The sequence below is a fragment of the Cydia pomonella genome, chromosome 16 (assembly GCF_033807575.1).
Source record: "Cydia pomonella isolate Wapato2018A chromosome 16, ilCydPomo1, whole genome shotgun sequence".
Lineage (NCBI taxonomy): Eukaryota > Metazoa > Arthropoda > Insecta > Lepidoptera > Tortricidae > Cydia > Cydia pomonella.
The window spans coordinates 12,405,811-12,433,312 of record NC_084718.1 but is presented as its reverse complement, the minus strand read 5'-3'; the positions used below and the strand labels follow the sequence as shown (position 1 = coordinate 12,433,312).

General features: G+C 35.6%; 1 protein-coding gene across 1 annotated transcript; it reads left to right on the top strand.

Annotated features, from left to right (window-relative positions):
* The first annotated feature begins 32 nt into the window (after window positions 1-32).
* Window positions 33-27,502, top strand: LOC133526361 (uncharacterized). Its single transcript, XM_061862956.1, has 3 exons — window positions 33-199; window positions 19,302-19,487; window positions 25,885-27,502. Exons 1-3 carry the CDS (start codon window positions 142-144, stop codon window positions 26,088-26,090), a joined length of 450 nt encoding a protein of 149 aa, XP_061718940.1. The 5' UTR covers window positions 33-141; the 3' UTR covers window positions 26,091-27,502.

Genomic DNA, 27,502 nt, shown 5'->3' with positions numbered 1-27,502 from the left:
ACTGTATTCGCGCCAAACGCTGTTCTGCCGTTCACTCTTCATTCACTCGCTCGCGACCGAATAAGCTCGTCGCTCGTTCAGTGTTTCGAATTTTGAAATCGTGATTGTGTTTTGTTTATTTTAATAAAATAACTCGTGGAAATGGCGAATCTGGCGCTTTTGGTTCCCGTGCTGCTGGTAGCTTTATTCATTAAAGAAGGTATGTTTACTATAACTGTACTATGAGTAATTCAAAAGTTACGATTGCGTAAACTTTGTTTACGTTGAGGTCACTGTTTACATTTTTGTTTTACCATTTTTTGTTAACGCGCATAAAATTAAAAGTCCATAATTATGCCCCGTTCTTAATTTAAATAAAATAAAACAGCATTTAGGAGAACGGTAAGTTTTCCCGCGTTCTAGTTTTGCTATTACGTATTACTCACGTATACACGGGTCTACTCGATAAACGAAGCAAACTTAAAAATGTGTTCGTTATCTTTAGATAACAATTGCACTGAGTTATAGGTAGGTATAGTTAAAGCCTAAGGGGCAGGGCAGGAACAAGTTAAACCTGTTTGAGGTTGCAACACTGCTAAGTTCGCTAACGTCGTAATGAAAGTGAATCCAATGGCATTTGCTCAAATGCTCACGTGTACGTTGCGTAGGTTGTTAAGGTTGTGTTTACTACATAAGCATATTTAAGAATGGAAGGCATGTTAATTGCAAACAAATTAATTTGAATATTACGGTAAGAATCTTAAGACTACAAACTGTCTTTGCAAAAAACTTTGTGTTGAATAACTTAATAAAATATCAAATCTGTAAATTCTAAATATACTTAGATTAAAAATAATAATATGTATAAACGATAAATATATTCCGAACCGCAGTAATTGTGCTTACCATTTTGATAATAGTAACAATGATTTCAATTTAATTTTGAATTACACATGTGGAGACGAAAATTTAGGTAGAGACAAGTAAGTAAGTGCAATAATATCTCATTATCATTAAATGGATGTAGATTTATTTCCTTTAAAGTAGCAGACTACTTAAGTAGAGGCCGGGGGGGAGAGAATGAAAATTTGCAAAAAATGTATGCCCCTCCCTCTCCTCTTGACCGTATAAAGTGCCCCCCTTAACCCATCAGCTGGCGACACCTTTGCAGACTTCTTAGGATCAAATGTAGATCATTAAGATACAGAATATACTAAATGGTAATAAAAACGACTAATTATGTCTTACGGCCCGATTCGAAGAATGAGATACGATAACTTCTGGTTTAGATAAGTTCTCATTTAGATATCCTTTGTATGTCGTATAATTGACAGAAGCAGCTCGATTCGGGCAACCAATGTCAGTTTGACATTAGAAATATCATAGATAGATCTTATTGGGATCACAGCGGAATCGAAATAAACGTCAATGTTGATATGACGTTTAGTTATCGATCTTTTAAAGATCTTAAACGTGTCTTAATCATTATTCGAATCGGGCCGTTACTACAAATAAAGTCTATACTTACACAAATCCCACAGTAAGCTCAATGAGGTTTTGTTGTGGGTACTAGTCGACTATATAGTATATAATAGATATAGAACATTTTTTACATTACATCGGTGGCAAACAAGCATACTGCCCGCCTGATGGTAAGCAGTATCCGTAGCCTATGACAATTCCAGAGGTGTTACATGCGCGTTGCCGAGCCTAACACTCTGCACCCTCGTTGAGCACTGGCAACCTTACTCACCGGCAGGAACACAACACTAAGAGTATGGTCTAGTGTTATTTGGCTGCGGTTTTCTGTAAAGTGTAGGTACTGCCCCAGTTGGGCTCTGCTCTGGATCTGGAATATACATCCTCTGTGCCCTACCACATAAAGCGAGATGACGTTCACAGTGCCTATACCTCTCATTTGGACGTAGTTTAAAGATATACCCGGGTCCAACAAAACGTCCCGGAAAACATCTATAACTCCGTTAAAGAAAACAAGTGAAGTGTTTATACCGATAAACAAAACAAATGTAGGTAGTTTATACACTTAATATCGACACGCAAATTAATTAATGAACCATAATTAATTTGCGTGTTGCGTGCATGATTTAGATAACTTTTTCCTCTACTGTTCAGATACTCATCTTTTCTTGAAAAAATTATCCGTTAGTTTTCAATTACACCTTAACTGGAAAAAATATAGCCCGGGTATCTTCTATTAGAGACTAAGTGGTTACTTTAGACTCAGAATTAAATTTTTATTTACATATTGATAATATATGTAATATAACATTATGTACAGTCAGCATCAAAAGTAGCGGATCGATTAACGCTTCATAAGTATCTACCATTCTGTAACAGCTTAACAAAAAGTGATGTCTTTAATATAGAACAACAAAGACTGTAAAAGGTATACTTTTGAACGCGAATTATAGAAATTTATCTATATTTGGAAAAGTTATCCGGAATATCAGATACTTTTCACGCGTTGTTTCATCCGCTACTTTTGATGCTGACTGTACTTAATAATGAACCTCCAGGTCTATGATTCTTAAGTAGGTTAAGAACACATTACACTTCAAATCCATTTGTATATGTGACTGTTTGTGTTCTTAATAAAAAAAAATACATATGTTAAAAGATCAAATATAAAAATAAACCTATAGGTAGATAATTAACGAATATATATGTAAACCTGTTAAATAAACTGCCTAATTACGGATAATACGCAGCCATATTAATTTAACCGTTTTAAACACGTAATTTATATAATTACATAATACGCATATCTCTGAAGAACAACACGTCGAATCAGATTGGTTTATTTTAAATGACTTAATTGAACTAAGGATTGTACAAACCAATTAATTGGACAATTTACGTTGAAATTGTCTACGGCTATTATCCGCGGCATCGTGAATAAGGTAAACCTTGGCTACGACTATTGTGTCGTAGGTACAGTCAGCATCAAAAGTAGCGGATCAAACAAGGTTTCAAAAGTATCTGCCACTCTGTAACAGCTTAACAAAATGTGGTGGTTATATATGTAGAACAATTAAGACGGTAAAAAATATACTTCTCTATGTAAATTTTAAAGATTTATCTATATTTGGAAAAGTTATCCGGAATATCAGATACTTTTAGCGCGTTGTTTCATCCGCTGCTATTGATGCTGACTGTACAATAAGTACCCAGATTCAGTAGATTGTGTACCTATAACAATGTCCACGTCTCGCGTAGCTCTCTTGATCAGTCAGTCAGTTTATATGTATATTATAATAGCGTCACTTCGCGTTTATGCATTTAATAATGCACATATGTACTATTGTATCATATAGAATACAAGAATGCTTTTAAATGTATAGTTTAGTATTTATACTTAGTACATGTATGTAGCTAACTCTCGGGAGATATAACTCTAAAAGATACGGACTGACGGTTTCAGTTTTGACACAAGTAAAGTTATATGGGATGAATGTAGTTTCAAAGAAACGGACGCCTAGATATAATTTTTATTATTTTATTTTATGTTTCAACTGAATTCATTTTACCTTATTAGCTAGATCTTGTACTACTTTATCGTACAGTTCATCATTATTGTCGGTAAACATCGACATATCTTGTTTCCATAAAGCAGAGAAATTGTTTATTATTACTTGGGAGGTAGTTTAGATAATAATGCCACTTAGGTACTTAGCGTGTTGTTACTATTCTTATTTTGAGAATTCATGGATGGATTCTTATTTTGATGACCAGGCTGGCCTAGTGGGTTGTCCTGGGTTCGAATCCCGGTAAGGGCAGTTATTCGTGTGATGAGCACGGATATTTGTTCCCGAGTCATGGGTGTTTCCTGTGTATTATAAGTATTTTTATATTATATTTATTGTTGTTTGAGTGCCCACAACACAAGCCTTCTTGAGCTTATTGTGGGGCTTAGTCAATTTGTGTAAAAATGTCCATTATTTATTTATGGGTAAGTTGAAAAAAAGTAAACGATCCAATTAAAATAAAATATTCTCACGTTTTTCTAGACCTATATAGGTAGGTAATATATATAACCTTCTTTGATAGAAAAAAATGTAATTACATATATGAACTCAAAAACTCTGAGAAGTAAAATAAAGAATGAATACCTGTCCATAACTATACCTACATGTAGTCCATATGCGTACTCGTTTAAAATATCAATACGAAAAGGAAATAGCGTACGTACAACAATATAAAGTACCTATTTCTTTACCTACAATAATTGACAACCGAGTAGGAAGGGTCGAAAGACAAATGAGCAAAAGGAGTCTGGGTGGGACAGTCTCCATCATCATTACGAGTAAGGAGCGAGCTCTATCAAATAAAAATATCCGGCCAAGTGCGCGATGCGCGACCCCTCGTTAAAATGGCCTTGCCAATGTGCGAACAATTTATAATAAAAGCATAATAAAGTAACACTCCAGACAATCAGTTCAAGCAGCGTTTCCAGTGGGTTCCCTTAAGCTTCTAATCGAACGAACACAGACTGCAGAATTGCAGATTTAACATTTATATGCAATACTTACACAAAAAGTAGTGCAGCGACATACACTGTTTATCTCGCTTTCAAACGTTTAAGGCTTCTACAAACGTAGCAACAAATGGCATGCGATTTTAGATAATCCTGCAATGTATCGCAAATCGCATGTAATTATCGCTGACGATGACGTTTGCAGAGGCCATTATCAAAATACTGTAATTTGAATAATTGCTTACACTACTCTAACTTTTTGCGAGGTGTTTTTATCGTAATCATTTTGACCGTAGTGTATTTTGATTTAATGCCTCTTTATTTACAATTACAACTTATGAGACAAAAACTTAATAGTATTTTTTGTTACAAATACTGAACAAACTTCCAATTAAAGTAACGAGAAAATTACCCACGATAGTGATGATTCATTCATACCACATGAAGTAAAAGCTTAGTAGTTTAGTAGCGTATTACTTACTCATAGTGCTAGTACAGTGGTACTGGGTACTGGTACTATATGACCAGTTAACAAAATGAATGCAAAATACATAATTATATTGAAAGAATAGTCACGGCGATGACTGGTATCAAAGCAAACGTCATTTGAAATCAAATGGCGCTTGGACGTTCTTTAATGCATAGATAGTTTTGGTTGTTATTGGACCGCGTCGAAGATTTCACCATAACCAGTTAGCTAATTATATAACAGCCCGTGATTCCAGCAGCACACAGAGAATGACAACCGGCGTAGCGCTACCGGTAGAATATTAATAGGACTATATCGGATTTAAACTGAGGTGATGTGAGATAAGTAGGGAAATGTGTTTGTCATGTTAAGACATATTGACGACTGCCAAATTTGTAGCGAGTTGGCAAATAGTCTTATGATATGATACTCTTTCAGCAAGGTGTTAAATATTAGACCTCTATATACATTAGTCGTGAATGAACCTTTTAGCTTTTACTTTGGCTTTTGCGTCCACAACCTAACAAGTTGCATAAAGTATATAATCCTCGCGAATGATATACTTTATACATATTATATGGGTGTTCGCAGGTCAGCTTGTACAGAACCAGTTTGAACAACTCTTTGCATCCATACTCAACCAAACTAAATAATTAAATAACAGCTAGACGAATATGGACCGAACTCTTCAAATATTTAATGAAAATTTAAAAAATATTACTTGCAAATTCAACTCAAAGTAACTTTAACTGAAAATAGGTAGGTATGCAAGTTTCAGTAAACTAGGTTAATGACCCTTCTGAAACCTAAATTATATTTCAATATAAATAATTAAGTTACCATCTGCTGATTAATCGTTCGGACCATATCCACGTTAGTGTTTAAGTTTTTTTTCTAATTATAAAACCTTTCTTAAAAAATCTGACTAACCAATTATTTATTTTGTTTAGTCAGATGCGTAGAAATGCATCAGTGACCTTCACGTATATAAAACCGCACCCTTTAGCTAGCATTCCATATTCGCCAACTATACATATTTACTTACATCATGACACATCTTTAATGTGGTATCGCTACAAATGTACAAATATAGTTGGGCAACTTTCACCACGCTATCGTGACGCTATTCGGCACACTTTAGCCCTTTCCCATTGTAGCGACGTTGCCCGAAGGGCTTTCTACCGTGTCCGCCTATTACCATTAAACAGTGACAATGACGAACAGTTTTATTGTACTCTCCGAACGCATTAATTCGTGGGTGCACCCAGATTTTAAGATTATGGTTACACAATTTTCTACCTAATGAATCCCGGTTTCCATAATTTCAATTGATTCAAATAGGTAATACACAGATAAAAAAGATATCTTAATTCAAAACACAAAACTCTCTTGCGCACGGTTGCTTAAATAAAATAATAAATTGCTTAGTCCAATAAATATGTCTTGAGTTAAAAACAACATAATTTTTAAAAGGAGAATAAAAATTATTTAGTTTTATCTTTACACATTTTTAAAGCGAATGGTAGTGATTTGAGTTAAGATATTAATTATTCGCCGCAAGAAAAAAAAGTCTTAGAAAGAGATATAGCACGCTCTTAAAAAACGGTTTTATCTTGAGTAACTCTACCTCAAACCAAAAATATTACCAAATTCCAAAGAAGAACCACGAAATTTTTCCTTTGAGACTTTTAAGTTTTTAGGCAAGAGCGATTAATTCTTGGTTTGATGTTTTCAATTTACAGTCAAGTACTAAAGCTTTTTTAAAAAAAGAAGCACCAAAACTTTGGTTTGAGACTTTTAAGTTTTTATACAAGAGCCATTAATTCTTGGTTTGATGTTTTCAACCTACAGTCAAGAGCCAAAGCTATTTCAAAGAAGAAGCACCAAAATTTTCCTTTGAGACTTTAAGTTTTTAGACAAGAGCGATAAATTCTTGGTTTGATGTTTTCAACCTACAGTCAAGAGCCAAAGCTATTTCAAAGAAGAAGCACCAAAATGTTGCTTTGAGACTTAAGTTTTTACGCAAGAGCGATTAATTCTTGGTTTGATGTTGTCAATATACAGTCAAGAGCCAAAGCTATTTAAAAGAAAAAGCACCAATACTTTGGTTTGAGACTTTTACATAAAATAGTATCAATAAATTTGATGAAGGGGACAAGAGCGCTGGTGGCCTAGCGGTAAGAGCGTATGACTTGCAATCCGGAGGTCGCGGGTTCAAACCCCGGCTCGTACATTATGAGTTTTTCGGAACTTCTGTACGAACATTTGATATTCACCAGTCGCTTTTCGGTGAAGAAGAAAAACATCGTGAGGTAACCGGGCTAATCCCAATAAGGCCTCTAGTTTAACTAGTGCCTACGCCAATTCTCGGGATTAGTTTCCAAGCGGACCCGAGGCTCCCATGAGCCGTGGCAAAATGCCGGGACAACGCGAGGAAGAAGAAGAAGATAAAGAGGATTATTGAAAACTACAAAGATTTCAACGAATGACGAAAACCATGCTGGTTTAAGAAAACTCATTCTTTATTCAAGACATACTAAACTTGGCGCTAAGAGATTTCAGCTCTAATAAATAATAAATAATATCATATTTCACATTGAGTAACGCACTCTTGAACCAATACTTTTTCTTGTTTTTATGGAGAAATATAATTCTCAATTCAATTATGAGTATCTAACCCCAAGAAACAAAGTTTCTTGGCACAAGTTCTTTAAGTATTGCACTAAGACAGTTAGGTTCAATTTAAAAAATACAATACTTAAAACAAAACGTAAACGCTCTTGGTGAGAATAATGAGCTTTTAAAAAAAAAACTTTTTATAGCTCGGATAGAGAATTAAATTTTTTAGCTTAAATAATAAACTTTGAAATATTTTATATCTTGACGCAAGAATTTTATTGTTTCCTTATATAGGAAACACAAAATGTCTTGACACAAGAGTATTTACTTGGCTGGAGAACTATTTTTTTTCTGTGTAGATACTCTAGCTTGTCAGTATATTCCCAGGCCTCTTTTCGTTATTGGTCTTTGCCCATATTAATAAAACGAAGATCGTATTACGTTTTACGACGCACGTTGTGCACTTATTAGAATCATTGCATTATTACCAACTCGCAAGTATTTGTAGAGCATCATCCGTAAGTTAATCAGAAATGTGTCCTTACGATTTTCAGCCGCCTTGTTTATATTACCACGTTATCGTATACGTAATCCGGTGGTTAAAAAGTGTAATAAATCATGCGTGTATATCATAAACCCACCCACGGGCCGTAAAATCATAGCTAAACCTACAGGACCGATGTGAATTTTGACTAGGAAATCATGGTTATTTGTAGGTATATCAATAAACTTTGTGTCGCCTGACCCGATTAGAGCTATGTTGCTATTCTGGCGCAGTTCATCTTAGCGGCAAGACACGTGTCGTTGATCTAATTTGACTGCAGCCCTACAAACATTCTTATGAGGTAACAGTTTGTATTCAGAAACATTCCTACACCGCTGTGGCAGCTTTAGGTAATTTCTCTTAGATACTTCTTTAGGTTTTCGGGATCGGCTTACAAGAAACACCTGATTTCGCAAATGCTAATATCCCATCTTCTTTGCTCTACCAAATAAGACTCAGCTGAAAGATTAAATTAGCATGTATATAAATTTTAATTTGGAACAGGATTAAATTTGAAAAAAAATAGGTACCGTAAAACAAAAACATTATGGCGAAGTTCAACATGAAACACCATTAAAGTATAAGCATGATAAGAAAAATATTTTTATTATAAGCCGTAACTTTTTGAAAGATTTAAAGTTGTGATAAATTAGAGATGTCGTCGTTCTATACAGTGGTAATAAGAGTAAAATGTGTTGTCCAGTAAAAATACTGAGTTAATAAACTCATTGATCCTTCGAGCTAGATACTGCGCACTAACGTTTTGTTATTGTGCGTGACTGCAATGTCACCTTTGCGGCGCTCCCTATTAGTGCAGACAAATACCATGGTTAAAAATCATATTAAATATCAAAAGCAATTTTCGTGTAAGAAGTAAAAAAATATCTAAAAACAACAAACAAGAAACGCCTATGTACAGTAAATTAAATACATAATCCGCCCTGAATGTCCTGACTACCAATTATCAGAAACAAAACAAGATACACCAGCGAATACAATTTCATTTAACACTTCATTTAGCGCGTTTCGGAATAAAGCTAGATCTTTAAATAGAAGCCGCAGATCTATTTAGCTGCTGCTCTTGCTAATGACCTTATTATGTTGTGTCTTCAACTATCCATTATCACTACAAGTACTACAACAATGAGTATGTTTATGTATTGGTATATAAACCACTCATCAGAATAGTGTAGCCGTTCGTTCTATTTGTTCCGTTCGTTCGTTGTAAACTTTAATTTACGGACCATTAACAGAGACAAACATAAATAAAGATTACCGCTTGCTCGGTTGTACCTTGACGATTTTTAACGGTGTTAATATTAATTAATGACAAGGATCATGTAGTCTGTGAGCATTAACGTTAACGCCCACAGTTGAGGTAGTAGAAATGTATCGAAACTTAAATGTTCTTGTACAAATGCCACTTGTACATACATTGCTTACCTACTAGTCTTATGACCTAATATTTGAACAGTAAAACGTTTTGCACATATGTAAACAGAAGTCGCGTTTAAGATAAGATAAGAATATTCTAGGTTAAGTACATTTACCTAAGTAACTTAAGTAAGGCTCATTTGTTTCCGGTGATGACTGATATGTCAGTCGATAGTTGAATTCGAATGGGTGAAGCAACTTCTTCGCAACAACACTGGCATAAGAATAGGGGGATGCCCCATAACTTTAACCTAATTAGGTGTTAATTCAGAACGAATATATAAGCCAAAACTGTATTATATAAATTAGCGAGCTAGAAGGGAAAATAACCTACTTGTAGAGCTAAGTATTAGAACAAATAAAAATTCTCCACCTTCAGGTCTAGGTCGTTTATCAACCTACATTTCTTTCTAGAAGTATTTAATTGCGCCGAGTCTATAAAGGAGATTATTTATCACTGATCGACTGATACGACCGACATCGAGCGACCCGCATAATTTGAATGAAATTCAATAAAACGCACGACCCATGGAGAGGCGTTAAAAGCTATTGTGACCTGAATGAACGAATGAATGGTGGCAAATCACATCATTCATTTATATTAATAAACGATAGCCAAGATTATTCCCTTTTTATGGGGAAAAAGTGAATGTATACAAGGGCGTTAATTTATGTGAAAGATACGATAGGACCGCTGCTACGCTTTCGAATGTACCGACATTCGTACCGACATACTGTTAAGATCATCAGTAAATTACAAACGAGGCTTTTTAAAATAGGTACTTGTAATTAGATTTTTTCTGAAATATTGTTATATGAGAGTTTGGAAACCGTTGACTTTCGCGCAGATACAAAGGTATAAATAGAGACATTCAAATACATGTATAAGAAATGATATATATAGATATTAGACACCCAAATAACCATTTCTGGTCTGTTCTAATAAGTGCAAGTGAATCATAGACGGGCTGTGACCTCTTGACATATAATTATGATCCCACAGGATCATGCCTCATCCATTACTGGTACTTAAATAAACCAGATGGCTTACTTGTACCCTTATGGTTTCATTATAGTCATGAACCTTGGCACGAATCGATGGCGGATTAAGACACTTGGTAAAAAATACATAGTACCTACGAAAGTACTGTCAGTAGAAATTCAAAATTTGTAAGGGAATTTTGCATATTAGCAACCTGTTCTGCTGACAAAGCTGGCATGCCAGAGTATATGGAAGTGTAGTCTGTCAAGCCAATTTCGTCAGTAGAAAAACGCGGCAAATTTAAAAAATGTAGGCGCGAAGGGTTATCCTCCCATAGAAAGTGTGAAATTCGCACTTACTAACTACAAATGCATACGTATAACACAACACTGCCTTTATTATTTTGGTAGGTATAGTATAGATTTTATACATAATTTCCAGAGTTTTGAACAAAGTCTGCTGCTATTGAATTCATGCATGCTGCATGAAATTTGTTACATTCTATCTTTAAACTTACCATCGTTGAAGATAAACTAAACGAGATAGTGATTTGAATCGAAGAGACGTTGTATCGAGGGTCGTCACCGGAAAGGGACAAATTGCTCCTTTGAACAGTAATTTCATTAATGTTAAAAAGGCCCCCGGTCCCCCGTCGTTTTGAAATTATCATTATTTTAGGGCTGTCAATGATTCTATTTTTATTATGTTTGGGGGCGATGAGAAATTAATTCTGCCTGTCTACCGTCAAATATGGGTATTTTCAAAACAGGTATAAGGGTCGCTTTGTGATATTTATGATATGTCGACTTTGAAATACAATTTCCAAAAACTTTATTTCATTATTTGCCTAGGTAAAGGAATAATCGCACATTAATTAACATTCAAGAAGACTGTAATTGTGTTCTAGGTTTAGTTTATCCTTATCACACATCTCATACTTAGTACAAAAAATATAAATGATAGGTATCTAAAGTGAAGTAGTTAGGTACGTAACTACGTAAATACTGTTCTGCCCTATGGCAATAGTATTCGCACTCGTACTACAAAGCAGGTAGTACCAATTGTTCTCATTGTAGTAAATAATGAGTGCGCGTGATTAATGGTGCGATACAGCACAAGTCTATATTTATTTTATAGACGTGACTAGAAAAGAAAATATTGTGGCGAATTGGCACCCCTATTTTGAATTAGGTCAGAAAATGTTAATTAATATGTGGTAATAAAAATGTAGGTCATCTTCACATTATACACGGACTGTAATGACAGTAGTAAATAATGAATAGAATCAGGCGTTACTTTGCGGAAACACATACTAATTAAAACAAAAAATTACGTGCTACTAGCACTGATTGACTAGCACGTTATTTTTTCGCGGATTAGCAAAATAATATTTTTTTGTTATAATTAATACAGTAGCGGCAAAAAATCTATCATATTGGTATTTTTGCAGGCATTCATTCGAAAATTCGTGAAATTAGACTTTTTATGATATAAACAATGATTATATCATCATCACGACCATATATGTATATATATGTACATACTTACGTCCCACTGCACGTGGCAATAGGCAGCCACGTTAGCACTATGCGGATTTGGGACATCACACAAACCAATTAATGTATGTTATAAATATTGAATTTCTTATTTGAAAACACTCAAAACTCAAAAGCGAATTTTACCAATAATAAAACCTAGATGGATCGATGTTTCGCCCTCGTTAGCCTCAGGTTTAAAAATTAAATCGAATTATTACTTTAATACCCACCGGGCTATCGCGAAAACTCAGGCAAACTAATTATTTTAAAAATGTACCCTAGGTTGATCGAATTGTTGAATTCATACTTCACTATCTTGTAACTTTCATCGAAATCGCTAAAGCCGTTTTTGAGGAATTATAAAAAAATCTGATAAAACATGATAAATTATTTGCTACTACTGTAATTACTTGGATAAGTATCTTGTCTGTTGGAAGTTTGTATTTTGTCTAAATATTGACAACCACAATAAATAAGCATGACTAAACCCTTTGGCTCAATCTCACAATAGAGCAGGCGTTACCCAGAAGAAATGGCTATTTTCCAACTACATTCAGAATAACAGTCTACCAAGCCTTGAAACAGATACAATTAAATTAATACACGGGCGAATGGTTCGTTACGTAGTTCTGGATTTCTACAACAAACTTTCGTTCTCATAATGTAAATGCTATTTTTATTCTTACGGCATACCATGTAAGTAACACTAACGTTCGGAAAACGTACCTAAAACTATTCAACTATAGTCCACAAGCTCCCAACCATGATACAAAATAACTCAAATATCTTCGTTTCGATAGAAGGTGATGCTTTCAAATTTTTTTTTTTTGGAATCGGTTCACATGATAAAGAATTATCCCTGATAAACCATTAGATCGCACAAATTAGTTAGGGGAGTTGCCCATGTAGGTACTTCTGGGTGCGCAGCCAACATGCCAATCGTTTACGCTCCGTAGCGAACAAAACGCAATTGTCACTGACATTGGAGAGACACAAAGCGTTTCGTTATCGTAGCGCAAAAGGTTGTCAAACTAGAAACTGTAAAAACAAGTAGCAATTAAAATCATTGTAGTATGTGTATATGTAAAATCATTGTATAGGTGACATAGCTCAGGTAAGAAAGAACATCATACTTTTCTTATTTAAGGCATGTTAATTATAAGATGTAATGTTTTGAAAAGATGTGTCCCGCCGAGTTTCTTGCCGGTCCATATTGGGATACCCTCCTCCAATTGAGGGGGGATTTAAATCTTCTCGGGTCAGAGGTGTTGGGTTAGAGCCGGTGTAGCTTTATTTGATGTTCATAAGCGCATTGTAATATGCCTACTCGAATAATAAACTATCTTTATCTTTATCACCTTGGCTAGGCACCCTGGTCAAAAGTCATTCGTGTTTAACATGCCATGAGATAATTGAAAGTTTGTACGGCACCCACAGTGCGCGAGTTAAATGAACTCGCACATGGCTGGGTTCTTTTTGGAATGATCTAATTTCCCCTTCAATACATATATATGTTATTAATCCACGGCTTATTTTTTAATACAATAATAAATAAATAATGTAAGCAATAAAATACATATCAACGCTCTAAAAATTCATCCGTGTCGGCCATGGACACTTCATATGCAGTTTCACCTTAAAAGTTAAAAAAGCCTTACGACGTTAAGTCAGTCATTTTATAGTACCTTGTAGGTATTTAGCTACCTTCCTACCTAGGTAAATAAACAAAACAAATCAAAGGTCAAAAGGTACCTTTATATACTACAGTATTGTATGTCTATGACTACGGTTTTCAAATTCAACGGTAACCTTGGACGAGCATTACGCTAATAGTGATGAAATCCCTTTGCACTGGGATGCTTCTGTTTACGTTGACATGTCAATGTCGACCTATATTTACGAAGTTCGTTACGGCATCAATAAGAGGCATTGGTGGGATTATGCGATGAACATCTGAATTCGATATTTCAAATTTGGCCGTTAAAATTATGAAACATCCAGCTGGTAGGTATTGTGAAATGTGTCTCTATTTAGAATGTGACGCTGTTTTAGTCCTTGCTAAACTAAACGATGATGAGCTCATGATAAATGAATTTGCCTAGAAAACTTTAGGTTACGGGCTCTTAGCAGTTAACCTCCTCGGCATTTTGGGCGTTGGATCTTCTTTTATATCAAATTTAACTTAATACTTAATTGAGTTAAAAATACCTACCTAAAATTATTATGTAATAGTTGCGATTCACTGGAATATCGAGGCAAACCACATTGTTTTAACGATACCAATTCTACATAACGTAATCAGTTTATTTTTTACATTACATTAGTCCACCTAATTACCGTAATAAAAATAATGATTAAATCAATAATGCAATTCATAATATTATCTAAAATGGTACTACTTAGTTAAGAGAAAATATGGACACTCGATTATAAGAGGCGCACAAACTCGGTACGTTCGTAAAAGATAAACGATTATTCGATCATAGATTGCACCTGTGTTGCATCTGCAACGCACAAAAAAAACCGCGGTGGCGATTCTGCGGTTATTTCTCATACCTGTAACATCTGGAGGGGGCGATTTTGAATTTAGGACGCTCGATTTCGTATATGCTATTTTTGAAATATAATATTGACCACTCGTTTTCAATTCTATTAATAGAATTTAAATGCCTAGTAAAGAAGACAGTATTAAAGGGAGAACAAGAAACTGAGCGATCGATTTAAAAAATCGCCCTCCCTTGAGGTGATGGAGGTTTATCAAAATCCTACAACGTTACCAAATAATTAGAATAATACTGCAGGAGCGAACCACTTAGACTGCAATCATTTGTTAAATAAAAGCTTGGTTTAGGAAACAATTCACACTCGTATTAGTTCATGTTATCTGCTTTGATGGAACTATGTAAAAGTAGGTAATTTTTTTCTACAATTACTTTTTTGAACAAGAAAAAGAACAAGAAACCGAGCAATCGATTTAAAAAATTGCCCTCCCTTGAGGAGATCGAGGTTTATCAAAATCCTACAACGTTACCAAATAATTAGAATAATACTGCAGGAGCGAACCACTTAGACTGCAATCATTTGTTAAATAAAAGCTTGGTTTAGGAAACAATTCATACTCGTATGAACATGAACTATCATGTTATCTGCTTTGATTCAACTATGTAAAAGTAGGTAATTTTTTTCTACAATTTAGTCCTCCATTCATTTTTCAATATATATTTTTTATACTCTTTGTAGTGCTTTCTTATTTTCATGAAGTGCTTTGGATACACGCACTCCAATTTTATTGCGGATGATTTAGCTCCTTATCCCTCGGATTATTTACCCTCTGGGTTGGAAGGTCAGATGGCAGTCGCTTTCGTAAAAACTAGTGCTTACGCCAAATCTCGGGATTAGTTGTCAAGCTGACCCCAGGCTCCCATGAGCCGTGGCAAAATGCCGGGACAATGCGAGGAAGAAGCAGGAGATTTAGCCCCTTATGAAGCCATTTATAGACTCACAATTATTTTTTCCCTGCATAATATATAGGTCATTGTCCTTCATATCAAGACGCACTTTGCAGGAGTGGTGATCCGGTGACCTCATTTCAGCAGGTCGACGGGGCAACCGAATAAATGCGCTAGAACCTTCCAACTATTTACTGCGTGTGTCCAAATATTGGGTAACGTTAAATTTAATGATGTTGGTTTAGGGCCATAGGAAAATATTACGGGTACAAGTTTGTGCAGCTTAGCATCTTAACAACGCTTAACATGTCGACATTTATCATAAACCTACCGAAAGTTAAATAGGGTTTATAAAATACTAGCAAACTGACCCGGCTTCGGGTTACCAAATTACCTACACTCCTAAACCTACCTCAAGAACTCTATTGATAGGTGAAAGACCGCATGGAATTTCGTTCAGTAGTTTTTACATTTATCGCGAACATACAGGTATACAGACACGACGGAGACTTTGTTTTATAAGGTGTAGTGATCACTCGCATAACTGCGATGCCATTAGCTAATATGTATGTATCTATGTTAAAAGCTATTAACCAGGGTGCTTAGGCAACGTACCAATCGTTTACGCAGCGAACGAAACCCAACTGTCACTGTCGCAGTCGCACTAATCTATATAGAGGAGTGATAGAGAGAAATGACTACGCTACGCTACGGAGCGTTAACGATTATCACGTTGGCTAAGCACCCAGGTCGGTGCATGGGTCAGATGATACATTGTAGGATGTATGTATGTGTGTATGTATGTATGTATGCTTATATATGCTTCTTATGTGCATACAAACTTCATAACGTAGGTACATTCGGAAAACATTTCCCTTCCTTAATTTTTAGTCGACTATAAGTAAGTCTTTTTATCTATTTAGCTTTCGTTTGTTTTTTCTATTTTTATTATTAAGTAAGCAATGAAGATGAAATCTTATGACCTGAATAACAGTATATTAGCAGTGATTGCATTGGAAATAAGAGATGCATTTGTCCATGTTGGTTAGACACGAGACACGAAAGGTCTTGTCAAATCGGTCAATGCTACCAACTCTACTTGCGTGCAACCTTTTATTGCATTCTATTAGTATTTCTAGTCAATGGCGTACCTATTATTTTGTATTATTTAAAAGAGTAATTTTAGCTAATAATTATCAGTAATAATCTTTTAAGTCTGGTATTTGTAATTATATATTTTTTAATTAAAAGTAAAAGTCCTCTTTTCATTACCTTCTTCTTCTTGTAGGGGCTATGTAAGGCTATTCACTGCGACCATCCCTGATCTATTGTGATCGCCACCTACTACAACTCTCGATCCAAGCCTGGAACTTTAAACAGCCGCAGGATCTTTTTGATCTCGAGAGACCTTAACTCTTCCGGACGTAATATGTGTCTGCCCAGTGACCCAGGGTTGAGTCACGGGTGTGCATTAGACAAGGGCACTCTGCCAGGATGTGTAAAGGCGTCTCCTCTGCCTCTATACAGAATCTGCACCGCCCCATGTCACGTTTTCCCATAGTGTGCATGTGCTTATTTAGGCCGCAATGGCCGCAATGACAAGGCTAAGGCGTTCGAGATCATTACCTTACATTTATACGAAACGGTATTGAGACAATAATACTTTTATTTGCAAGACAGTTTGAAAAGCTAGGTACAACTTACATACCTATACTTGTTTTCATCAAAAAAAAAATGTATGAAGTATAGTGTAATCACCACGGGTACATTTTTGCTTGTGAACACATGCCTACATATAATATGTAGTTTAACTAGTTAAAGAAACGAGGTTACCAATGTTGCACCTGTTTTCAGCGACCAATGAACGTTCTAACTAAACGATCCCTTTGAGATAACGGTAGGTATGACGCATGTATGCTATTAAGCGCACCACAGTAAGTCATGCATATCTTATACGTCGCAATTAAATAACAGTTAATGACATACCTTATGGTAATTAATTAAGGGCTATTTTCCCTTGGCTAATCATATTACAGTTTAAATATGCCTTGCGTAATAGCACAAGACGAGCACTGGTTCCTTCTCACTTAAGATTTAATGAGCTATGAAGAATACAAGAGACATTAAAAGGGTGGATACGGTATTGTTCAATTGTGCTTATGGAGTAATAGTTTCTAACCAAGCCACGGCGAACTTATAGGACTCTTCACTATGTTATAGGAAGCCGCCATTAAAGATAAGCGTGCTGTAGTGCTGAAAATACGCCAAGGCAACGTTTAGAAAGAGTAGGCTGCAACACAACATATGCTGCGTATACGCAACGTCATCTTTTGGTTTAGTCGGCTCTTTACCTACTTTTCTAATTTAGGTTCGACCGAACTAATTTGAGGCAAATTACAAAATCACGGTTAATTAATTTAATAACCATGCAGACGGAGCATATTTAGAATCAATAAGTTAGGTTTCAAATCGGTACCAAGTACTATTAGGTACCTATTTCTTGCAAAATACATAACATGATAGATATAGCTGACATGTTACTACCTAATGTGGCTTCATGCAAAATAGAGCTTCGATTTGTGAATTTAAAACGGATTTATGCTGGCGAATCACGAAAACAAAGTTTTGAGTTCGTGATACCATTGGAAGATAAAATGTTTCATGTTTGTACTTTAAATTCATAAAAAAACTTCATCACTTCTGTGTAGTTTTTGTAGACAATTCATTGATATGATAAATTTGCATGCTTGAGCGGTTTCACGTCGGATTCAATGTCGTTTCATTGTCGTTTCCGAGTTGCCGTGACGGATGGCAAAAACCTTAGCACGGATGCAAGGGCCTTGCGGTACTTTAATACTATAAGTTTTTCATTGTGGTATCGAAGGTCGACACCATTCCTGTCTTGCAATGAAGAGTGATTTGTAACACTCATTCGAACGGTTACGATAGATGTAAATATTAAATACGTCATACAACTTTGCATGCATGGATATGTTAGAGTATTAAAACTAAGAAGGTCTAACTAGACTGATTATAATTGGGCTAAGGCTTCGCTGCAAAGTGTCCCTTCTAGGACGGAAGGTAGGATCCTGTTCCTGACGCTCTCATGATGCGACTGGGAAAACAGATGAGAAATATAGCAGTAGGGAAAGTAATTATATATTTAGATGCTAAATATTTCTTGTTTCAACAGCTCACAAACCAAAGATAGCGTCTCGGAATCAAGTTCCATAAAACATAAATTCATTATTCTTTATTCAAACCGAGCATTGATAAAAACAGTCTGAATGGAATATTTTCCCATTGTTACGGTAATGGGGGGCTGACAATTATTACCGTTTCAACTACAAGCGTTTGTTGACTGCTTGTTCATCTTGAAATTGCTCCATTATGTTTTGTTATGGCAAGATTATAGATCAGTGATAATTTTATTGTAAAAATGTAACTAACGATTTATTTAGATGGCTATCGGGGAAATAACATATGTATCGAACTCATCGTCATTTACTGACTATGCAAAAATCTACTTACATTATACACTAACTTCTTACGGAAACTGCAGAGACGTAAAATTGCTTTAAAGAAACCATCAGATTTTTTTTCGAGAGCCAAATTAGGTATATGTAGCGAGTTAACGACATAGATATGTAGTGATATAATATATACATTTAAACTTATTACTAATAATAAACTTAAGACTAAAGAATTTTGTTATATTTATTTCAAAGGATATTAAGTTAGTGCGAGATTTACTGAAAACCCAATCTTAAACCAACCTTTTCCGACTTCTAGGAGAATCCGTGCGCTGCTGGACATGCTCGTCGGACCTCCACAACAACTACTGCTCAGACCCCTTCATGGCCGGCCGGATCGACAATCCTTACGGCGTGCAGCTGTCCAATTGTGACGCCAACACCGGCGCCACCTACCCTTACCTCACCTCGTCCAAGTCAGCGTGCAAGAAACAGAGGAAATATGGTGAGTTTCATAAATAGTTGCTTAGATCTGTTCATAACCAGCCGGATCGACAATTCATACGGCGTGCAGCTGTCTCACTGTGACGCTAACACTAGGGCTACTTATTCATACCTCTTCCAATGAAATGACATGACATCCAGTTGACCAGGAAGTGTGTCCTTTTATGGTGTATTCGCCTAACCTCCAAACTTAGCTCTACTTGCCAATACCCCGACTTTCCCACGTGCTGACTTTTTTTTCCGGAACAAACGGTGGGGCGATTACATACCCTCGCCACGGCGAAAGTTTCTATGACTTACCTGTTTCACACTTAGTATATATCTACCTGCAACAAGCAAAATTATTTAAAACAGTATCAGTATCTAACACAACTACTTGCCGTTTTATTCAGTAACCTAATTTTATATAGAAGTCAGATCAGGAACACCGAATTATACATATTGGGTATATGTAATATAGTACGAGTATATATGTCACCGTAAAATTTTAAACTCTCGTCAGTTTACTGTTTCACTAATTAAATTATAAACTAACGTTAGAAAGATTACAAACGAACCTGACGTACCTGCGTTGATTGTAAACTAACGGGCGCACAATCGTACCGTACGGCGTCATAAGTATATACTCACAGCTTTTCAAACGCTTCTTTCACATTCCCGTCCATATTGTCCAACAATATTTTGTTTAAGTACATCCCTTTGATTATTCATTACGAGTATATTATACTTAACTAAGTACTTACAATAAGAACTCACTGCCACTGAGATTTGTAATTACTCGTCGTAATCATCCATAATTATAAATCACAATAGCTACGAAGGTTTAAATACCCAAGCAAATAGAAAAGTTACCTAGACTACAAACTGATTAACCACACTATTTATCATACTAAGAGGGAAAAACTTGTATTTTTTTAGGGTTCCGTACCAAAAAGATACAAAAGGTGCCTTATGGTGCGACTCTGTCCGTCCTTCGCGTCCGTAACGTCTGTCACATTGCTAAATATCTTGAGAACTATTAAAGCTATGGATTTTAAATGTGGAATAGGTAGTCATAAACAACGCTAACCCACATTGAAAGTGTTTTATTTTTACTATTGAAAATTACCATTATAAAGAGGAGGCATAATTTCAAAGTCTTAGAGACCAGGTCAAGTGGGGTATCATTTGAAATGAAAGAGCTTAAATTGTACATTCCAAATTCCAACCCCGTTTCTTTACAGTGAAGAAAAAATATGAAGGAAAAAGAAAAAAAAAACCTTTACATTTAATTTTCCTTTTCGGGTGGTTATTATTCTTGAAATTTCTATGAGATAACACCACAGATTAAAAATAGTTACTAATTACACTAAATACACCTTTCAAATAAAACAAAAAATTTGTTGAAATCGGTTCACATAATGATAAAGAATTATCCCTGAAAAGCCAACACCTACATACAGGTCGCGCAAATTAGTTCGCTGATTTGGCGATATATAGTGAGAGTCAGAATGGCGGGTGTACCTAAATAAAATTAAATGAAAACCATACCATATTTTTGTACCTAATTTGTACTATTTAGTACCTCCTTTAAAAAAAATTGTACCTCACGGTACGTAAAGTTATGATCAAAAAACAGGTCACCCGCCATCCTGAGTCAGAATGGCGGGTGTACTTTATTACGCTATGTTCCCGTGGTTATTGATAAATTCTATAAAAGCCAAATTTTTGTACCTTTTTTGTACCTTCATATTCAATTATAATATGAGTCATTTTATTTGTGCTTTCCAAGTTTTACTCATTTTATATTTTGCTTGCTATTACATTTTTGCAGGCGTTATAATTTTTCAAGTTATCGATTTAATTTTTAAGAAAAAACGCTAAGGTACAATTATTTTAAACTTAACAAAAATTTACAAAAATTTTTAAACGAGGTACTAAATAGTACAAATTAGGTACAAAAATATGGTATGCTTTTCATTTGATTTTATTTAGGTACACCCGCCATTCTGACTCTCACGATATATAAATTAATATTTGTACGGAACCCTCGGTGCGCGAGTTAAACGAACTCGCACATGAGCGGTTTTTTTAACTAGCGATTTCCTGTTGTGCAACTACCATGCTCTTACAAATAACTTTAAAAATGTCTGTATTAAAATTCATTCTAACACCCGTAACAATTAGAACCTTCAGCGGCGGAACTTTCATAAGAGCTCGATTCCCACCGGCTTACCTACATAGAGATTATACTGAGCAGTGAGCATATTATATGTACTACAAGTCTCGAAGACAAAGCAAGTCAATTAGCCGGTTTGGCCTATAATGATATGTTTGACACGCCGCCGGCCATTGATAACCTGTCTGTCACCTAAACCCTGAATAAAAGCACTCTTGATAATGTCAAAGTGCGTGACTTACCTTTCATGCTAAAATTATACACCATTTGAAATTTGAGAAATAACTTATACGTGGATAGTTTCTCACAGCTTTCAACAGTCCCTTTGACCTATTTACGTTTTTTAATTGGTTTGACCTCGACCTACAAGAGGTTACGTTTACCTAATACGTAACTGATAAAGTTTAGTGCCTTATCAAGGCCTCACTCTGACTCACCTTTTAACACTGCTTCTTGATAATAATACTTATCTAACGTTCTCAATGAATCTCATGGTACCAACAGTACGTGCAAACTAATGAATCAATTCTGGTTAAGCGGTAAATAAACAAATGACTCTAAGGGCACTATAAGTTGATTGATGGTCTGTTGACGGTTTAATTAAGTGATGGCTCATCATAGCAATATTTACGCGACTAGGTTGATATTTCACAAGCTTTTATTTAACTTTTTATACTCTTTGTACGGATCAAATCGTGTAAGTTAAATTTGACCCACTTCCCGGTTTCGGATGAAGCTGATTTGCATACATAAGTATGTACTTAAGTCGGGCGACAATGCAATAATATGGTACTATTCATCTGATCTGATGATGGAGACATGGGGTCGCCATAGGAATGTCTGTGACAAAACAACGCAACCTAATTGGGTTTTTACAATTGTCTCGATGAGTATTAGTTGCCTATGGAAAGAATTCTTTTAAAAGTACCTAGTCACCGATAAAAGCTTGTACCAACATTGAAGTTTTTGCCAAATACTTATTATTTATGCGTACATTTTTACCATTTCTTGATTCATTGGATTAGGTTTATAATATATTAGGTACATTACTACCTATAAAAAACTAACGAATGTAGAGATTAGAAACCACTAAGTCAGTAAAAAGTTTCGCAACACCGTCTATTGCAACGCCACTCAAATTAAATATGCTATTTCAATTGCAGTGCCAATACGCCACGCCAAGACATTTCTATACCTACGTTATTGGTTGATTTACGAAGTTTATATCAAATTATTGACGTACAATTCAAATGTCGAGTCAGCTGTTATGAATCAACCTATATATGTGTGTGTGTGCAGGTGTCCATGGGCGGCGGTAATCGCTTACCATCAGGTGATCCATCTGCTCGTTTGCCTCCTCTATCATAAAATATATATATAATATCGTCAATACTTTTGTAGTTTACTATCAAATCATATTTATTTCCTAGAATACAGTCAAGTGGATGTTGTCAAAACCTACATTTCTAAGAACATGCAGCGTAGGTCCATTCATCCAGCTAAATAAAAATAGTTTGAACAATATTTCCCTATAACTAACTATAACAAGATTTTATGATTAAGTAGATTTATCATTAGGTAATATTAATTTATGAAGATCTACCATAAGCCTTCATTACAAATTCCCCTCGTCTTACGTCCGCCTTATAGGGCTACTTAATTTACATTGTGCTTACCACAGTTTCTCAATGTCAACCTCACCTACCATTACACAACGTGGCCAGGAGTACTTATACATCATTCTATTGTGTTCTCTAATCGACGCTAATTATGTGATATACATACGTATGTATAAAGAAACCGTGCAAGTGCTATATTTCGCGCTTCCTACTCTTTGGGAAAACTTAGATGTGACAAGGTGAACATCTTGTCACGGTGTGTGGTATAATGATTCATAAGCACTCAAGTACCTCTGTTGCGTGTTTAATGTGTTTGTGTGTTTTACGTGTGTCCTTACATACTTGCCCTTCAAAGGAGCTTATGGTAGTGTTGTGGTATGCGTCTTTTAATGTTGATATAATTTGTTTATACCTTACAACAAAACACAGCCTATGTTGTGTCATACATGATACTTGACATGTTTTTAGGGTTCCGTAGCCAAAGGGTAAAAACGGTACCCTATTACTAAGCCTCAACTGTCCGTCTGTCTGTCTGTCACCAGGCTGTATCTCATGAACCGTGATAGCTAAACAGTTGAAATTTCCACAGCTGATGTATTTCTGTTGCCGCTACACCAAAAAATAAGTAGGTACTAATACCAGAATAAAAAAATAATAAATGGGGCTCCACACAACAAACATTTTTTTTTCCGTTTTTTGCGTAATGAGTAACCCTTCGTGCGCGATACGGACTCGCAGTTGGTCGGTTTTTTAGGGTTCCGTACCCAAAGGATAAAACGGGACCCTATTACTGAGACTCCGCTGTCCGTCCGTCTGTCACCAGGCTGTATCTCATAAACCGTGATAGCTAGACAGTTGAAATTTTCACAGATGATGTATTTCTGTTGCCGCTATAACAATAAATACTAAAATGTACGGAACCCTCCGTGGGCGAGTCCAACTCGCACTTGTCCGGTTTTATTTTATTTTATCTATATCCCAAATTACTGTTGCGTGGTAGGAGGCATAAATATTGTCGGCAACGATTTAAACAAATAAGTTGATGGTAGTTTCGTTCAATCACTCACAAACTACCTAAGTAAGTATAGTGTTTTTCATTAACTCATGTCATGTAGTCTGTTCCTGTTCATATTCTCATAAACAAGAGTAATAGCAAGTCACGTCCGCAATAAAAAAGTCCTTCTTTTTTCAACGGTGAACCTACCACTACATAGCTATTTACATAATAGGTCTACCAACAAACAATGCACCCACGTGCATTGTTGCGATATTATATTTGCGCAAGGTCAAAAGTAAGTAGGTAAGTGCCGTTATTTCTGGTTGTGATAAAATACAATGACTTGACTACATCTTTAAATTTAGATCTAGGTGTATAAGCTAGTTTTGCTTCGAATTTATTATGACATACCTTAGACACCTACATAGAAAAGCAATAAAGAGTGCGTAGGTAGAAGAACTTCTACAAAAAACTATCATATTTTCTCACTGAACCTGCGGTAGATAGGTACAGTCAAGTGTAAAAATATGGGTGTACACATCTTACTCAAAAATATGTTCCATAGCATCTTATTCCAGTGTAATAAGAGCGTAGTACCATATTTATGAGACGATTCTCTCGATACATATTTTTGCAGCTGACTGTACATAATATAAACTTTCATTTGTTGACATAAACCGAAGGTAGCAATGGGGATTTTTTTAAAGATAGCTTTTCCTCGCACACCGCTTTTCTCCGAGATTATTCATCTTGGTTCAATGTTCAATGTAGCAACCATATCCGTAGTTTCTAGTGAGCCTAGCTAGTTGCTCGACTAGATTATCTCTGGTAGTTTGTGTGTTGTATATCTGGTGCTTATCTAAGAGGGAAAGTAAAGAGAAATAAATAAGTTTTCTACACGTAGGATGGTGCATGAAATGAATATTTCAAAGTTCTTACCTGTTTCGGGTAGAAGGTACCTATGCCTCTGTATCCACTATTTTAATTAATACCTACCTAAATATGTATACTTAAAGGATTAAAATTTAGGTATTTTCAGCAAAATCTAGAACCTATTTGTTTTGCTTCACGATGTTCTACCTATCAGTTGCCCTATACGAGAATAAGTTCATATTATCTTAGGTTGACCGCACATTGGTTATTAAGTAGGTAGGTATTGTAATCGCAAAATTTAAATAGCTTGTTTCTCGATAATTTGTTAACTTGTTGACATATACCACGAAGATACAGAATGATATCTGTTTCTTAATTAGTTAACTCAAAACATCTCAACATAAGTACCTACCTTCACCAATAACCTATGTATATATTTATTACGTATATAGGACGTACAAGATAAAAATTGGTATTGACTAGATAGGTCTCTTGACAATCGAAAGACAGGGGTGATAATGCAACTTAAGTACAGAGCGGTGAGCGGCCATGGTAGAGCTCCCTGAGGCCGAATAAATGCTTTGACAAGCAGCTATCGGACGTCAGTAGGCCGGTACTTATAAAATTGACTTACTCTCTTGGCTCAGCGATTCAAATAGAGATCAGCCTCCACCTCTATCACGTCGCTCCAGCGATATCTAGGGCATCTACCTATTTCACAAATCTCTAACATAAACTATCTCTTTTCCAGTAAACGGCGAGCTGGTGATCTCTCGTGGCTGCACATGGAAGCGGGCCGACGACTACTCCACGACCTGCCCGAGCACGTCCAACGGGCCCAACGAAGTCACCTCCTTCTGCGAGACGTGCGACTACGACGGTTGCAACGGCGCCGGCGCCCTTGCGAAGACTGCTGCGCTATTGTTGGCGCCGCTTGCGCTTCTTTTGTTTAAGTAAACGAATTGTAGCTTTTAAGGTGCCTTTTGAACGCCAGTGATATCAAGATTTTAAGCCTAATATATGAAACATAAAATGATCACAAAACTTAGGCCAGTAAGAATTATTTCTTTAAGCCGCATGAGCTACTGCAACTATAAAGAATGTATGTCTCTATGAATATTAAAAAACTATTATCTACCGATGTTGGAACAGACGGGAAGAACCGTCGTTAAACACCCTAGTGGCCTAGTTGTTGTACCACGGCTGTTAAGTTTACAAACACCTTTTGGTGTATAACATAGTTAATATAATGTGGCGTTCAAAAGGTTAATCATAGCCTGAACAGACTGGTGTGCGCGATCAGCAAAAACGAAATAATGCACACAAAAAAGTGGATAGGAAACGAAACACTTAATAAATGCAGTCTTCGCTTGTCAGTCTTTTCGGGACCTGATTCTCGCGGTTTTGTTTTAGCATTTGTGATATGGTATTCCGGTGATTTGATACATAGGTGCATATGAATATACATGTATACTAAGGCAGCTATGGTGGACTTGCCTTATGAAAAAAGATTACATAGGTATGATTGTGAAATTCGTCATGTGTTGCATGCTTTAACGTAGTCAACGTCGACTATCAAAACATCGGAAAACTTCGCTAACTATGACAAAATAATTATTTATTACATAGCAGTACCGCCAGTAAATAAAGGGTCACAGATTACCTTATTACTGTAAGTAAAAATAATGACATCCTCTTTCTTAGCTCGCTACACTTCCATTAAAAGTACCAAATTAGTTACCCACCGTAATATAAGTTACTTCATTATTACATAATAACACAAAGCTGTTTTTATTCGCTGACTTATTGTTCGACAAAGATTTGTTATTCGAAATGTTTATAAACTTTTATTCGAACAAGCCTTTGCTGTGCCTTACTTGACTGTTTTTTTGTAGCTAATTCCAGCATTTTAATGTATTTTTACATACCTACCAGTGTACCTAAGTACGTGGGTTAGGCCTTATTCGTACTTGAACTTTTACGTTATATTTGTAGATAGCTTGAGTAGTGAATAAAGGTATATTGTAAGAAGCACGATTAAATATATCTAAGAATAAATCAGTTCATTACATTTTACAACAGCAAAATTAATATGAAAAACTTTAATAAGTAATAAATAAATGTTAGTTAAATGTATGAGTTGTAAATATTGTGTTGAGTTTAATAATAATAACAAAGGGTGTTTTCCATTTAAATAACGTAACGGTATAATGATGATTACCTACGTCTTTTGCGGGCGTACTTTTTGATTATGACAGTTTTAAAATTATTTTTTGTAAATCTATGTTTATTTGTTTAAATTAACTACCTGGACAATTTTTACTGATTTAAGAAAGGTGCTAACTTAAATAAAGTTTAACCTAGCCTAA

Excerpts from the sequence above, each read along its gene's own strand:
- LOC133526361 (XM_061862956.1), top strand. The coding sequence starts at position 142 with ATGGCGAATCTGGCGCTTTTGGTTCCCGTGCTGCTGGTAGCTTTATTC. Across the intron at positions 200-19,301 it reads AGCTTTATTCATTAAAGAAG|GAGAATCCGTGCGCTGCTGG; the intron begins GTATGTTTACTA and ends TCCGACTTCTAG. Across the intron at positions 19,488-25,884 it reads CAAGAAACAGAGGAAATATG|TAAACGGCGAGCTGGTGATC; the intron begins GTGAGTTTCATA and ends TCTCTTTTCCAG.